The sequence below is a fragment of the Musca vetustissima genome, unplaced genomic scaffold, assembly GCF_032173495.1.
Source record: "Musca vetustissima isolate MV318-11 ecotype Yass unplaced genomic scaffold, APGP_CSIRO_Mvet_v1 utg2304, whole genome shotgun sequence".
NCBI lineage: Eukaryota > Metazoa > Arthropoda > Insecta > Diptera > Muscidae > Musca > Musca vetustissima.
In genome coordinates this window covers 279,880-298,154 of record NW_026880246.1, presented here as the reverse complement: position 1 = coordinate 298,154, position 18,275 = coordinate 279,880, and the positions used below count along the sequence as shown (strand labels likewise).

The 18,275-nt window shown below is 36.3% G+C and overlaps 1 protein-coding gene across 1 annotated transcript in view; it reads right to left on the bottom strand.

The window, feature by feature from the left end:
* Positions 1-466: 466 nt before the first annotated feature.
* The window catches only part of LOC133325733 (dynein axonemal heavy chain 5-like), a 40,658-nt gene continuing 22,849 nt past the window's right edge, over positions 467-18,275 (bottom strand). The window contains 9 exon segments of the mRNA XM_061534456.1: positions 467-692; positions 4,489-4,644; positions 7,951-8,123; positions 8,186-10,060; positions 10,118-10,317; positions 12,966-13,740; positions 13,804-14,018; positions 14,079-14,212; positions 14,272-14,326. Coding sequence (XP_061390440.1) covers positions 467-692; positions 4,489-4,644; positions 7,951-8,123; positions 8,186-10,060; positions 10,118-10,317; positions 12,966-13,740; positions 13,804-14,018; positions 14,079-14,212; positions 14,272-14,326 — 3,809 coding nt within the window.

The following is an 18,275-nucleotide window of genomic DNA, read 5'->3' as shown; positions in this document are numbered from 1 at the left end:
GAAAATATTCTTTAAAAATCTGTGATTTCGGAGGTTATGGACATTTAACATATGATTTAGGTAAATTCTACCTTGTCGTATTTTTTCAGTTTCTTTCTCAATTCTTTTATCAGTTCGTACCAACAATTTGTATTGAAAATGCTTTTAATGACGTTTTAAGCAGAACCCATTCATCACACCATTTGGCGTTTATTCCAAAAATAAAATAAAAAACACTTCACAACAACAAACAGAAGTAATTAAAAGTTGCGTAATAAATTCCAACAAAAATGTAAAGCAAAGAAGACAAAGAAATCGCACGTGAATAAAAATACTCACAACAACAACAAGTATGCACATTAAAGTTCGTTAAAATAATTACACTCCGTAAAAATAATTTTGCAAATAACTTCACCGGCATTTTACTTTCACTCAAATGTTTTCTTGTTTTAGTTAAGTTCTTCTTTCATTGCTTCTTCCTGTTCTTTTACTTTTTACTTACCATCGTTATAAATATTCCAAATTCCGGATTCATTTCAATTGTATCGCCATCTGTGAATATAAATGTCTTCTTCTTTTCCTTTTTGGCCGTTAGGACAACGGCAACCTGTTGCGCAGCCACTGACAGGACAGGCAATTCGATGCGATTGAATTCATCGAAACAACCCCATGATCCGGATTGGGCTAAACCTTTATAGATGCGACCCAAGCCTCTGTAATAGAAGACGTGTTGTGAATTAAATGTTCAATGTTCAGTTAAAGGAGAAATGCAATTTTGTAAAAAAAACACTCAGTCACATATGTTGTATCAAATACATAAATACATTATAGACAATATTACAGTTGATTTTGGATAAATGGAACCGTATAAATGCGATCATTTTCCATACACAAAATTTGTAAAATTTAAAATTTTGAATACTACAGACCTTAGTGGCCTCTTATAGAAGACTTTTACTACCATTCCATTTGAAAACTTTCGGGACTTTATAAAACCCTTGTCGCTGATCTATAAAGAAAGACTACAATAAAATGATTCCTATAAACTGCCGGTTGAGAAGACCTATGTGGACTTCTATACTTTAGAAAGTATGTTAAAAATCTCTAAGATGAACGGAAAACTTTGATCTCCAAATATCTACAAACAGTTAGGGCAGCTCTTTACCTATTTCAGTAAATTACAATAATCCGGACTAGACTGCTACTCAATACATTTTAGCTGGGTAACATTAGGCACGTACGCACATTACTCAGAATCACACATACATGCATGTTTCGAGGTGTGTGGTTGTACTTCCACATGTATGTTATTTCTAATTTATATCAATTATGAAATAATTTTACGTTGACAAATTTTTAATGGATAAATTAATTAATACGGAATATAATGACTTTATATAATAAAATTAGGAAACCACCTGACCGGATATAAATTTGCATCTAAAATAAAATTTATTTAATTACATCAACAATTTGCCACCAAACACACTGGCAAAAATTGCTTAATCAAAAAAAAAACCATGGCCCTTAATATTAAAAAGACAATGGACAAATGTTCTTGAAAAATTCGCTACATAACTCTTAAAGTCACCATGGCCCTTAAAAATATTCTTTAAAACAATCCACGCATGATAGATTTAAAAAAAAAACCTGAAAAAAAACTTTGGAAAACATATTTTTTTAAAATCCACGCAGATTGCCCTTTAAAAAAACATCGTTAATTTCGGGACCTTCATTCATGGCGGCGTAAGCCATGGTAAATTTTATGCCCAATTCGGTTAATAACCGTGTCCAAAATTCTTAATAATGCAGGGTACCGTTCGTTTTATGTGTGGGCTATCCTCAAAAGTGGACCGAGTTCTGGTAAGGAAATTTTTTATCCAATGAGAAGTAAAAAAACTAAACTATTGCCAATTTGGTTAAAAAACCTGCTCCAATTCACCAAAATACCGAATAATGGGAGGAGCCGTTACGCGAAACGTGTCAAAAATTCCCAAAATACGGAATATTTGGGGGTACCGTTATATCGGCGTTATACCAAAATGTGGACCAACATATCCGATTTTCAACTTAACATACATTTAAGTAAAATCGGAGAATTCCCAAAATACGGAATATTTGGGGGTACCGTTATATGGGCGTTATACCAAAATGTGGACCAATATATCCGATTTTCAACTTAACATACATTTAAGCTATATCTTAAACCGAATCGATTAAAAATAAGACACGCCATTCTAGACGGTACACTATGTAAAATTTCGTCCTAATCGGACAAACCTTAGAATTTAAAACTGAACTTAAGGCACATTATTCTAGAAAAATCTTAATGGGACAAACATTGTGATTTTGGTGCACTATTGTAAAATCGGACGAAAAATCGGGCTGCATCTTTCAATAGGTTTCGTCCGTTGTACCAATTTTTATCCAATTCAAATCATAAAAGAACATTGGGTAAATCGACTCAGAATTAATTCTATTCATATCCTCAAAAGTCAGGTTGATTTAGAAACATGTTACAAACTTATGTACAAAGACATAATACCCTGTACCACAGGGTATAAAAGCGTTAATGTCTGATGGTTCAGTTCTGGTTCAATCCCCTACTAACATTTGTGGAAATGGCGAACTATGCTGTAGTAGATGTTGAGCTTTTGAAAAAATGCTTAGAAATACCGCCCGAGTTCAATTATGCCCGGCATAAATGTTCATAGATATTCAGCCCGGGTCCAACCCTTTGGTTAACTCATAATCTGCAACATCTTTTTTCGCCACCATAACTATTCGGTTGCACTATTTGTTTGGTTCTGGTTTGGGTGACTTATGATCTGCATCATCTTTTTTCGTACTTCTCATCGATGAGGGGTGTAGCGCCTCAAGTGTGCTTGCTAAGGACAACATCTGTGTCATACTTCAATCGGGCAAAATCGACTATAAATATTAGGTTCGATAGTCTGTTCTGGTTCAATAATCGACTAATATTTTTAGAAATTACGTATAATACTGTCCTGTCATAGTATGAATGTGTTTGGCGCAGTAGCGCCTCAAGTGGGCTTGCTTTTAAACAGCTGGCAGGGTTCTGTAGCTGGATCACCCTGTGTTCTTTGCATGCTTAAAGAATTAAGACATGTTGAGAGCAGATATTGAATACCGGGTTCATCCGACATAAAATACGAATCGTCATCTGCAAAATCTTCCTTCGTAAATTGTGAAAATTGCCGTCCTGTCGTCCATTGATCTGTCCAGTTTTTATGTTATGCTCCCGTCCTTGAGTCAGGGGTCGAACGAAGTTTGGTCTTATTTCGGGTATTCGTCCCGGAGCTACATAGCGAGTGGCTGAAGTAGTGACGATTTTCCGGTAAAACCTCTAAGCTACTAGAGAATTTGAGGGATCAGCTTTTCCATGATTCAGTATGGTATACAAATATTATTAGGGCAGATGTCGAATGACGAGCGGCAAGCGGAGTCGTATGACGAAATGTGACGACTTTCCGTAAATTCCTCTCAGCTATCCGAAGATTTAGGGGGGTTAGTTTGTCCATGATTCAGGAAATTGTGGCGTTCAGATTTTACAAAGGAAAGTTACGTCATTTATAAAACTTGGTGTCACCTTATCCTCGCGGGACACTACATTCACCATGGAAAATTTTTAGTTTTAAATTAGCTCGGCCAACGCTGTACCCAAGTGGAGATCATCCACCCCGATGAGATTTTTTTCTTATGTTTCACTATAGTGAACAGAGTGATATAACAAGTATGTAAGTATCCCATCGCCGAACATCGAAGTCAGCTATTGTTCTTGGTTAGCTTTGTTTCCTGGATCACAATGACCATAATACTTCATCGACCCATAAACTCCACAAATGCGCTTCTTTTGATGTGGTATTAGATGCTACATATATTTATGTATAGGAGACGTCCCATATACCGACGACGATGATGTTCTGGCGCATCATGCCCCTAAATAACTCCAACCGAATCCGGTTTAATCCGGAAAAACTTCGAAAATGCACCCATTTTCATACACACTTCTAAAGGTGTTCGGTGCCTAGATCCGGGTGACGTGGGACTGAATAAAAAAATCAACTCAATGGGTCTGGTAGCCTTCGACAACAATAATATTTTAACTTTCGGACACAATTCAATAAAAGTATTTCCCGAGAGTTGATGATTTTAACAAAACTGAATTCTTCTCACGAACACAATAAAATCTATGTTTAAATTCGTAATATTATGGTATATCTAAAAACTGTACCTAACCCACGCAAATGAAATAAACTAGTATTCTATGGGTTTACAGCTAAACATAACACCATACGTTTTAGAAACCATGCCAATTACCCTTTTTTATTCTTAGAAACCTCAAAATACATTTTTGCATCTATCATTGTTTGTTTTTTTCTATTCCTTCAATTTTATTTATATAAAAACCCCCAAAACAAAAAAATTCTTTCCCCTACCACTTTCCATTAAAATGTATTTCTTTTGTAAAACATATAATTTACTCACCTGTAATCCATTTGATCGGAACAATTAAATACCACCACATACTTGGCCAACGTCTTTCCCATATCTTTAACTGTTTCAGTTTTGCCAGTACCAGCTGGTCCGCATGGAGCGCCACCCATGCTCAAGGTTAATGCCTGGGCCAGTGTTATGTAGCATCTACAGAAGTAGTGGTATCGAGAACGGCAGCAATAGGGGTAGCATCAGGAGTTAAAAACAAGTAAAAAAGAAGACAAAACAAATCGATACATAAGTTTACAAAGGAATTTTTATGGGGAATTTATTGCAGATATTGTATTAAGTAGGAGTAACAGTTAAAGTTAAACTGTAACGAACAATGTTAAAATATTGGAATGTTGGAATGGGGTGTGTAATTGTTTTACTGATAAATTTCTTTTCGATGTGGTTACTATTTGCCAAATGAAGTTTGGGGTTTTGTAATTCGAATTTTTACTTTACAATGTTCAATTTATAATTGAATATAATGATAGGTTAAGCATATTGGTATTTGTACTAATAATTCTTAATTGTTCTAATTAAATTCTGTGTATGAAAAGAAATATTTTTAAAAATATAAGCTGTAAAAACCTGTAAGGAAAATAGAAAAGTGGGAAGGGCCGACTATATGCGCCATTTTAAAACCAGTAAGGAGAGTAGAAAAGTCGGACTGGGCAGTCACCAGTTTGGATATATTGTACATATGTATGCTTACAATTGCATGTCAATGTTCCCTCCAAGGAAATTATGATAAATTTAATTTCATTCGGGCAAATTTAGAGTCGTCTCTGTACCATGGGAAAATTTTATGGAAAACGATTTATAGCAAAACTTATAAACGCTATTCTGTACGGCGCACTGTTAAAAAATCAATTTCAATCAGACTGCTTCTGTACCAATTTCAACAAAACGCAATAATGTCATTCAAGTCTCAATTATATACGTTGCGCAAAATTTCGTGTTAATCGGACAAATATTAGGAGTTAGGTGCGCCATTTAGATAAAATCGGACGAATATATATGTAACTGTGGGAACTATATCGAAATCTGAACCGTAGTACAAAATGAAAAAATTCGCTGTTGCCAACATAAATTTACTGTGAAAAAAATTTATTTCGGGGGGGCCGGGCCCCCAGGGCTCCCCCCCTGCGTACGTCCCTGGCTCTCATATATAATTTCGTGCGATTTTAGGTAAATGGAGCACCAAATTCCCAATATTGGTCCGATTACACAGAGTACTGAATTAGGTCTAGATCAGGGATGGTCCGTGTGACGAATTTTTAGGTTTTCGACTGTCAAAAAGGTGTAAACGTCGAAAACGTCATATACCTGTATAAAATGTAATAAATATAGTAAACGTCATTTATTTCAATATTATCAGCATACACAGTTATTTTCAAGAATATATATTATTTTTACATATATCTGACTATTCCTTACAAGAACTGATAAAAAATTAAAATTTTTTGAGAAGAAAATTTTGAAATTTTATATTAATTTGAATAAAGCATGCGTAATTTCCAAATTGATTAATGGAAATAGCTATTTTGTCAGAAACCAAAATATACCATAATCGACATATAAAGTTTTGTATTGGATTGTTAAATTTTGGATAGCCCCACTTTTAAATAGATCTTTGACATTGACATTCAATTTTCATAAATGTAAGATTGGTCAACTTTTGACCTTTCCTTAAAATAAGGTAACACTTCCCAAAATATCCAGACAATTTTCCAACATATAAAGATCAACTTTGTTAAGCCTATCACTTTAACTGGAATAATTTATTTCAAAATACTGCATCGGTCTTGCCCCATATATGGATCCAACAATGAATCATATATTGGAAGAAGGAAAATTAAAATATACCTTTGAAGAGTTCTCCACTTCGAATCGAAGAACCTACCGAATTAGCACCGCTAACTCCTGACCATCTATTGTGAGAAGCTCCTCTGATTGCATTTCTGAGCATATGACTTACACTTAGGATAGCAGAGACGTCATTAAACGTAACGAAGGAAAATATCCCGGATGAAAAATATCACCGAATTTTTCTTTCTTTGCTCTCAATCCTAATAACCTGTTACCTTTACGTAGAAGTGAGGCAGGCGAAAAATCCTTCTGCTTCAACTTTGCAAAAACCAGCCACCATTATTACTTAAAACAGACAGCTATAATCATCCCGTAACTGCAGTATCAAACCAAATCCAGCCTTGTGAAGCCCAACAACGAAGGAAGAGATCCCTCATGTCAGCTTCTAAACCGTCAACTCTTCAACAACATCCCGATGCATCCCATTAAGTGGCATCAGTCGATAATATATATGAGAGCTATATCTAAAGCTGAGCCGATTTCAAGAAAACTTAACACACGTCATTCTAGTCGTAATTTGATACGTTTTGAAATCTAAATTAGAATCGAATTCAGTAAAACATAATTGTAGGCTTAATCTGGTATGCTGTCAAAATGTCGACTCACTCGGACAAACATTGGGAATTGGATGTACTATTGTGTAATCGGACGAACATACATATATGAGAGATATATAAAAATATCAACCGATTTTAGTAAATTTCAATGGATTTGTCCTTGCCAAATACATAACTACAAATGCATGACTACAGGTCGCATTTACGATCTCATTCGGTTCAGAACTTTAACTGTATTTTACACATATAGGACATTCAATTTCAAGTTTCCCCGTGGAAAAAGATTTTTTAAGGAACACCTGGGCCGCAGTTTTGTGAAAGATCTCAAACCTCTTTAACCCTTTATGCTCCAATAAATTATTGGCAATTTAACAAAATTCTTTATTGTCATTGAAAACAATGTCATTAGTTCTGCCATATTTTTATAAAATAAAACCTTGTATTTCGGGTTCCATGTTAAAAAGAGATAAATAGAGCATACTTTTCGCAACATTTTTTTCTCGGAACTTGAGCCACTAGCTCTCTGCTGACACCTAAAACTATCCTACAAAAATATAGCAACGTAGAAATGTTTAAATTTTAGAGTAAAATAAGTAACATACTTCAATTCCCCTTTTAGAGTTTTAAGATATTTAATTTTGAGTTCCCAGTTAAATAAGCTGTCTCGCCTGTCCCCTAAAAGTATGCATCTATATAGTCAAAAGAAGGCGAAAGAATAACCGAGAATCATTGTAGAATTATGTTTGTCACAGATGTCATGTTCCCAGCTGTTTCGCCTAACCCCTAAAAGTATGCATCATACATGTGTATATATATAAAAGTAAATACCAGAAGGCGAATTAATACCTGATATAAACTTTAAACTTTTCCCCAGCGCATAGGTGCATAAATCGTTATATACAAAGTATAGGAATGTGTATTTCCATCCGAAATTGAAGAACCATATTTTCATTATATCAGTACATTATAAAAGTTTTAGAGCCAATCAGATATAATCTGGATGGACACATTAACTTGAGCTAGCACATAATTTACTTACCGATCAGTTAACGGGGTAATAACCAAACGATCTGTACAGCCCAAATATTCATTCTGATAGGTAAAGGTGACATCTGTAACCGAAATCCATGTTTTATCCAAATCCTCTTTGAAATAGAAGCGGCACTGTTTGAGCCATTCAAAATCATTGGCCGATTTGATGTTCATGCGGCACTAAAAAACCACAAAATGGCAATAGATAAAGGAATCCTTCGAAAAATATAAATACAACTCACCAAAATATCGAAAATATCCCGCTGATGCACATGAATCGTAATCAACGTTTCAAAATTAGTTCTCTCCATTTTCGTCAAATTCCTTGTCGTCTGATCGATCAGCGTATTCAAGATATCCAGAAATTTATTATTGGTCTCTGACATGACTTTCCTCTCTTGCCTGGCCTGCATCAGAGCCATTTCTGCATCACGTGTCCAAATCATTTGTATGCCTAGTAGACCTATTTGGGCTGGGGCCTTATCGAGAAAGGCGAGCAAACTGAAATTTGGATCATTGATGGTGGCATAAGCGGTCCGTATGATCGAATGCAATGACGCCTGCGCTGTGACCAGCAATTGAGTTAGCCATGTCTCGACAGAACCTTCGGCGCGTATTGCCCGATCCAATTGGATCATTTCACCCTCACTCGAGATAATGGCCATCATTTTGTTGTATTCAATGTCGTGGAATTTAATGTGCCGCGTATTATCGAATATGGAGAGTAGGTGATTTTGTATGGTATGCGAATCGGAAGCTTGGCCCAATATTTCCAGTAAGGCTGGATCGGATACAAAGAAAAATCGTGGGAACATCATACGCTTACGTTCCAAATAACCACTAAGAGATTTTTGGCAAATCTCCAACTGTTCTTGAAGATGAGGCAGCAGTTGTTTGAGTAAATCATCACCCACACAACAGGCCACCACGCCAGGGGTTTCATGGGCTCTCTGCATGATTTTTTGCCAAGATTTGTCAATTTTCGAAAAACGCTTTGCCTCCTTGGGTAATTGTTTGGCAATGTCACCACCGACAAATACTGCCTCCAAATAAACCCACATATTCTGCACGAGCAGCCATCTCTCCAAAATTTCATTGGAATTGGAAAGATCGTAGACCCATTGTTGAATTTGTTTACGGAATGGGGCATTATAACGATTGGAGAGCAAGGAACCCAATACCATGAGGCTGTCTTCCAATTGTCCAATGGTTTCTGCTGTTGTGTCACCACGCAGCAAAAGTTCTCCACGATTGTTGAAACTCATAAACTGCAATTCATGCACAGACCATTCATTTGTGACCTGCTTGAGTTTAGCCTCAATATCCTTCTCCTTCATGGCACTAATACAAATATCCTCTATATCTTCCTTGTATTTCAACAAAGGAGCCTCCAAAATATTCTTCAACGAAAATCCTTCCGAATCAAATTCGAATGTGTACTGGGTTACATCCATAATACGTTGCCAATGCCTTGGTTTCATGGCCTTATTGGCCATCAATTCCAGTAGAGGGCACATATCATTAAAATCATCAATGGTCTTTTTCAAAGCATGGAAGGCCGGCCATTCCTTTAAGGCTTTGGGTAATTTACGGCAACGATTTTGAAATTCCATCAATTCATTATTGATTTCCTCAATATCCACTTCATTCCAAGGGATGTCATAATAACTGCTAACCCGATCAATGACATCATTATACAGCTTATATAGCTTTTGCAGTAGATTCAATTCCTTGCGTATCTGCCCCAGTTCAGGGTAATCAGTTTGTGGTAGACCAAACAACTCTTCACCACTTTGATAGGTCTGTAAACGACGCCACATACCCTCAAAACGATTTTGAAACAATATCAAACGATCTGACGCCTCACGTGGTGTCAGACCCGGTTGCATAGGTCCTGCCGTGCGATATTCCAAAACATAATTGATTTTATCCTGTTTGAAATTATCCAAATTAGTTTTTAAATCATCTTGGAAGGAGGGTTGCATTTCCAGCAATTTAACTTGGGCTTGCAGGGCACATGCCAGTAAATTTTGAAAGGTTGATCTTAAGTTATCAACCAAATCGAATTGTTCACGTTCAACTTGTACCTCATAACGGGTCAAAACATTGAATGCTTCCTGTAATGTTCATAATTATTATGTAGCTAAAAGTTGTTGTAATTTTAAATGCCTTACCTCAATTGGATCGATTCGTAGCTCCATATCCACCTCTTGTTCTCTTATCTTACCCAATGTTTCCATAATCATACGCACATCATCCAAATCACGTATTGGACGATCCAATTTACGATCCATTTCGTTGATAACCGCATACACATAGTCCATTTCCTTTTTGTATTTCTTCTTCATTGCCTGACCGATTTTGTGATTGCAAGCTGAAACATACAAGATTAGAAATCACAAAGAATCGCCACAATACATTGAATTTATAATCTGAATGTCCGGTTAAAAAATTTGTGGATTTGTCACCTACGAATACATCTTATTAACATGTTTAGGATAACGATATATATTTATGGTAAACCTTTTTAAGGTGTTCTGAGCAAGGATCGGGTAAAAGTGGAAAAGAAGGATGAAAACATATGCATTTCAATTGCCTTTGAAGACCATATCTATTTGGGGCAGTCTTTTGGTATTTAGTTGACAAAAAAGATGCACAAGGACTCACGAACTTTAGAGCAAAAAGTTCATCGCGGCATAACTCCAAAACTTTTATGACTTTTGTCCCCAAAAGGAAATTTCCACACACAGACCACAGCCTCAATTGTGAGTCTCGGTGTTATTAACGAAGCAACTTGTAAAACCCAAACTTCTTAGTTCAATAAATAAATGATATTTGAAAGTATGTATATAGCATGAACCTATTATCATAATTGTTGGTAGGAAGATTTGATAACCAATCAGAATATTCAAATTGCAACCAATTTAATAGGTACACTTGATAGGAAAATTTTTTAACCAACAGGATATATTCAGTCCTCGAATTGCAGAATCTTGTTTGAAAAATTAGTAGGTATTATGGAAATATACCTAAATTTGTGATAAATTTGAATGAACATTAAATCGACCAATGACTTTTAATGACTCAAACAATGCCGCTTCTATATCAAAGAGGATTTGGATAAAACATGGATTTCGGTTAAAGATGTCACCTTCATCTATCCGAATAAATATTTGGTTTGGGTTGTACAGATCGTTTGGTTATTACCCCGCTAACTGATCTGTAAGTAAATATTGTAAGGTTGCTTGTATATACTGATATACTGAAAATACCGTCCTCAGATTTCGGATGTTGGCATTTTCGTCCGATTTAATGTAAATTGTGCCCCAAAGTCCCTATATATCTTTCGATTTGCACGAAATTTCGCACAGCGTATTGACATAGGTCTAGAATGATGTGTGCTTAGAAACGTGAAAATCGGTTCAGATTTAGATATAGCTCCTATATATATTTTCGTCCGATTAAAGGTAAATGGTGCCAAAGTTCTGTATATCTTCCTTTTTCACCGAAATTCGGCATAGCGTACTGAATTAAGTCGGAAATAATGTCTGCCAAGTTTGGTGAACATCGCTTCAGATTTAAATATAGCTCCCATATATATTTTCGTCCGATTTCATGTAAATGGTGCACCAACGGTCCCATATATATCTTTCGATTTTCAGGAAATTTGGCACAGCGTACTGAATTAGGTCTAGAATGGCGTATATTAGGTTTCGTGAAAATCGGTTCAGATTTGGATATAGCTCCTATATATTTTTCTTTGATTTTAAGTAAGTGGTGAACCCAGGACCCAAATCGGTTTAGATTTAGATATAGCTGCTATATATAGTTTTGTCCGATTTTAAGCCAATGGTGCACAAAAGATCTAATGTTAAGCCAATTTCCACAAAGTTTTGTTGAAATCGGATGAGATTTAGATATAGCTCCCATATATAGTTTCGTCCGATTTTATGTAAATGGTGCTCCAAAAACTGGCGACCCTGTTACACTTGATGAGTTAGCTTCATATCTGCATTTGCAGCTTTCTATTTTTTGAAATAACGTATTTTAATTAAAATCGGATTATGAACTTCTTTGTAGAATATTTCGTTCTTGTAAATCGATTCCTTGTGTGTCCTATTCGTACTTAATTTATTGAACCGGACTCCTAATATCAAAAGATGCAATTTTTCATCCTCGCAATATTCCCCAAAAATGCTCCTCATAAAATTTTAGGTGGGATCCTCAAAGACGAGCAATCGATATTTTAACGTTAGAACCAAATATTTCAGGGAAAAAATAAGCGGATATTCAGACAATAAAACGACATGTTCTAAAAAAACTCTATTGTACTGAAAAATGAAGATGTGAAGCTATCTGTTTAGGTATAACAAGGTCGCCACAAAAAAAAATGATCACACCATATCTCCGAACATGACCTCGATTTTGTCGCACAGTGTAATAAACATATCCCTACATAATGGCCCGATTCATTTTCGGTATTTTTAAAGCTATAGGCACATCTGTAATTAGGCATTCCTAATTCTCGTGCGTTTCTTCCATTGTATGGTCAGTTTAATTAACCCACTAAAGTAGTATTTAAGCTATGTGACTAAATTTCGCACTTACAAACTTACGTTTTGGACATTGAATTGCTCTTGGAAATTTCAGCGATCAAGTTCATTTTTAGTTTAATGGGTTTGTAAATAAGCAAAATTGTCAACTTTAAAGTGAAAATCAGCCAGAATCATTTTAAAAACTACCAATGATTCAGAAAAAGTCACAGTTTGGTGCGGTTAATGGGGTGGTGGCATCATTGTACCCTACTTCTTCAAATATTCTACGAATTGTAGCTGTGATTGGTGAGCGCAACCCCAATGGAGGAGCCTTTGACTATGTAAATCTATAATTAATTTACACTGATATGGAATACATGGGTTCTATCCGAATGCTTTTGGGTGTACATTGCGTCGACATTATTCTGGACAAACCCGAATATTAATTTCATACTTCATAAAAATTAATTTCTCGTTTTATACTCACATTTAATCTCAATGGCTAGACCATATTTCAAACGTTCATTATAGACGGCCAAACAATTTCCGAATACTTCCATATCGGGTTCAATCAACAAATTCGCATCTAAATCGGCTAAACAACGTAAAGTCGTTTCGAATTCTTGTAAACCAAATTCCATTAGCTGACGTGTGGTGCGATCATTTTTCCATAGAAAATGATAGGGTTTCCAACGTTTGATATAGGTTTGTATTTCTGGTTTAATACCCTTCGTGCAATTTGAAAGTAAATTAAAAGCCTTAGCCACTTCCTTGTTATCCATAATGGCCGAATAGAAGGATTTCAGCATATGGGGCATTTGGGGCTTTTGTACCGAGTCCAAAGTATACAGCTTACGACGTTTGGTGTTGTGATTACGCCCAACACGGGGTTGTGGTGTCAGTGAGACTTGCTACAAAGACAATTTCAAATTAATTGCAATTTTAAAATTCTTAAAAAATCTTACCGGTTGCTCTTTGCCACTTGTCCACTGTGCCACACCCTTCGCAATGCCGGTAATAGTTTTACCAGCCGTTATCAAAATCTCCTGCAGTTCCTCTAAATTTGGTTTAATAACCACATTTGGTATTTGTAATTGGGCGTAGAGAGCAAATATCGGCTTCTTGGGCACTGGATCATCATCGTCGGACACAAAACGCCTCCTTATGGTATCCAGAGCAGCACGAATCACCTTGATTAGAACATCAATGACTTTACGACTATAGTAGCGTCGCATTTCAACAACAGCATTGCAAACCATGTCCTGAAAGAAGGAAATGCTTTAGTGTATAAACTGCAAAATATATTTGGTATTTTCTTTTCAAACCTGCATTCCCTTGGGCAAACTTTCTGTGGTGGCCAACAATGTCAATGGATTATCGAAACAAGACCATAGAATACTCCAATCTTGTTGTTGATTACCCGCATTACCGCCACCTCCTCCACCAGCTCCGCCACCAGAACCTCTGGAAGTAGCATTTCCTCCTGCTGCTCCTTCATTTTCACCACCTTTGCGAGAAGAGCTCTGATCTTTTGCACTTGCTGGAATGTTACAATATTTTGTATAGCATTTTCGGAGCTTCCATTAAGGCAAATACTTACCATCAAATAGGGTTACCACATCATCTCCTGCCATCTCTTTAAACTTCTCAGAGGCTTTATCGACCAAATTCAAAACTTCTTCTACAGCTTCCGATACCATTTGACTTTTTCGATTAAGTTCAATTGCCGCTTTCCTATTTGCAAAATAATACATTTTCCAATTTTTCCATTTAAAAATCCTATTTATTCTCACCTGCAGGACTCCTCGCTCTTCTCCAAAAACTCATCAACTGTCCAGATTTCATCATCTAAATTAAAAGGCAATGGGGTTATTATGGAGTGTATAAAACAAAAATAAAAAGGTCAATCAAGAGATGTGTTAAGGAAGTCTTATAAAACGCCGAGGATATGTCAAAACCAGTAAGGAAAGTAGTAAAGTCGGACTGGGCCGATTATATGATACCCTTCACTACAACAATTTCATGTCAATGTTCCCTCGAAAAAACATACTCATGCCTTTCTGCGATCTATGCTAAATTTAATTTCAATCGGACGGATTTAGAATCGTTTGCGTATAATGGGACATATTGAAATCGATTTATAGCAAACTTGATACACACTCAGTTGCAACACTGTCAAAAATATAATCTCAATCACGCTCATATGGTTCGTTGTGCAAAATTGCGTGTCAATCGGCCAAACATAAGGAGTTTGGTGCACCATTTACCAAAAATCGGACTAAAATATATATGTGGGACCTATATCTAAATCTGAACCGATATTCTCGAGACATAACACACTTCATTCTAAACTCAATTCAGAACGTTTTACAACATTTGGTGGAAACATTTATAATCATTTATATTAAATCGGACGAAAAAATATATGTGAGCTATATCAAAATCTTAGCTGATGTTCAGGTTCATCATCATTCTAGACTTAATTTAGTACGCCATGCCAAATTTCGTACAATCGAAAGATATATAGGGGCTTTGGTACACCATTTACATTAAATCGGACAAAAATATATATGGGAGCTATTTAGATATAGCTCCCATATATATATATATATATATATATGGGCGTACTAACCATTTACCTAAAATCGGACGAAAATATATATGGGAGCTATATCTAAATCTGAACCGATTTTCACGAAACTTAACATATGTAATTCTGGGCTCAATTCAGTGCGCTATACCAAATTTCATGCAAATTGAAAGATATATAGGGACTTTGGTGCACTATTTACATAAAATCGGACGAAAATATATATGGGAGCTATATCTAAATCTGAACCGATTTTCTCGAAACTTTGCACATCATTCTGGACCTAATTCAGTACTATATGCCAAACTTCGTACAAATCAAAATATATATACAGACTTTGGTGCACCATTTACATTAAATCGGACGAAAATATATATGGGAGCTATATCTAAATCTGAACCGATTTTCACGAAACTTGACACACATCGTTCCGTACCTAATTCAGTACTCTGAGCCAAATTTCGTGCAAATCGAGAGATATAACGGGACTTTGGTGCCTATATCGAACGAAAATATATATGGGTTCGTCGTTGGGCCAAACAAGTGACTTGTGCCAAATTTCATCCATATCGGATCATAAATGCGACCTGTACTTTGTTTACAATTTAACACCTACAGACGGACAGACGGGCGGACATGCATTAAACGACTCAGAAAGTGATTCTATGCATATTCTCAAGAGGAACCATGTGTCTATCTGCACAAAGACATAATACCACAGTGTGGCGATGTTCTTGAGTAGGCAATATATACAGCGATAGGCCGGTCTGAGTCTGCTCATGGCTCTAATAAACCGCTTACATGAGATGTCTAAGATCCTTCCTTTACATAAGAGCATTAGTTTCCGAGACAATCCACAATTGAGATCAGGATGGTGCAGTTGCCACAATATCTCAACTGCCCAGCCCAATCTACTCACGTAAACCCATCTTAACTATGGTCACAAGCTGTAAGGTGGCAGTCTTTATGAACCTGGAGTAGAATCAATTACTAGAAAAAGAGCACAACCCTTTAGCATATGGTTTAATCAGGGTCGCAATTTGCAACCTTTTTGGTGTCCTCTGAATATGTTTGCAACTTTTCAAACTTTGTGCCACGACATTTCTTCGCTGTTTTTGTTCAAGGGAACGATTTTTTGTGCACCTTTTTAAAAATTCCCAGCGGTAACACTGGGTGTTATTTTCATTCAACGCATTAAACCGGTTCTGAAGCCAACAACAAAACATACATCGATCATGTGCCAAATGTCCCGTTAGAAAACAATATAAGCTGAAATTTACAAATAGTCTTTTCAGTATTAAATAAGCCTTCATCGACTCAAGATGCGTATAAAAAGAACTAAATTGCGTCGTGATGTAACACCTCGACCATCAACGCCATTTTATCCTGTAATGGAAGGCAGATCAGACCTGACTGAAGCTCCTCAGCACCCTACACCTAACAATAATCAAATTAGATTAGACATTGATGATATTGTTGCGAATATTCCACAACTGACAATTACTACGGAAGCTGGATGGGATGGGGAATCACAAATTACAAATCAGCCAAGTGAGAACATTGCATCTCAAGGGAAAATTGCTCCTGAAGCTGTAAGTGCCATTATCAGTAGACCTGAAAGATCACAGTCAGTACCCCCCGAACAACCCAGTCGACGTTACAGTTCAACTCAGCCGAGTGAACTGTCAATTGGAAACCTTCTTGCAGAAACCACGAATCGGAATTCAGATGATGATTTAATTCGTTGGCTGTACTCATTACGTATCCAAAGGCCACGTTATCGACGCCGTCAAACGGTACTTTATTATCCCAATCGTCCGGCAGTGAAGGTGACATTTGTCGATGAAAGTTATGCTCGCTTACAATGTCGGGGTTTAATGGTATACATTCGATTGATCTCGAATGAGGGACATAGCTCGGCAGTAAGATCGACACCCTATAGACCAATGACCTGATACACAGGTTTTGGAACAAAGTGTATCTGTAACAAATGGTTTTTGTTTTTTATTTATTTATGCTAAGAATTGTAATGCATTTATGTTATGTTTGTATGTATGAATAAAAATATTTAAGTACAAAAAATTGTATTCATTTGTCATTATAACTCAGAGATCTGTAATAAAACTATTCCCTCGGGAAGCATAAGTCACTCAACTGAGTACGGCATATAATGTAATGCGCTCTTTCTCTCTTTCTCTCGGTCTGAGTATATTCGAACTGAGTTTTAATAATCGAGATAGACCCATGGTTCCTTTTGAGAATATGCATAGAATCACTTTCTGAGTCGATTTATGCATGTCCGTCTGTCCGTCGGTCCGTCTGTCCGTCCGTCCATGTATTTTTGTTAACAAAGTACAGGTCGCATTTATGATCCGATTTGGATGAAATTTGGCACAGGTCACTTAATTGGCCCAAGGACGAACCCTATTGAAATTGGAGAAAATCGGTCCACGTTTAGGCATAGCTCCCATATAAGGGTACCCCAAAATTTTCGGTATTTTGAGGTTCTTGAGCGCGTTTTTTAACTGAATTCGCTGAAATTTGGTACTTTGAGTTCTTATTGGGAAGTAAATCTCTCTACAAAAATTATAAATAAAGGTCCATTTTTTCGGATAGCCCCCATATAAGATTACCCCCAATTTTCGGTATTTTGGGTGTTTTGGTCGCATTTTCCGACCGAATTCGCTGAAATTTGGTACTTTGTGTTCTTATTGGGTAGCAAATCTCCCTACCAAAAATTATAAATAACGGTCCATTTTTTCGCATAGCCCCCATATATGGGTACCCCCAAATTTTCGGTATTTTGAGGTTCTTGAGCGCGTTTTTAACTGAATTCGCTGAAATTTTGTACATTGAGTTCTTATTGGGTAGCAAATCTCCCTACCAAAAATTATAAATAAAGGTCCATTTTTTCGGATAGCCCCCATATAAGATTACCCCCAATTTTCGGTATTTCGGGGGTTTTGGGCTCGTTTTATAACTGAATTCGCTGAAATTTTGTACATTGGGTTCTTATTGGGTACCAAATTACTCCACTAAAAATTATAAATATAGGTCCAGTTTTTCTGGTAGTACCCATATAACGGTACCCCAAAATTTTTGGTATTTTGGGGGTTCTGATCGGATTTTTCGACCAAAATGACTGTAATTTAGTACGTCGACTTCTTATTAGGTAGCACATCTCTCCACTATAAATTATAAATATTG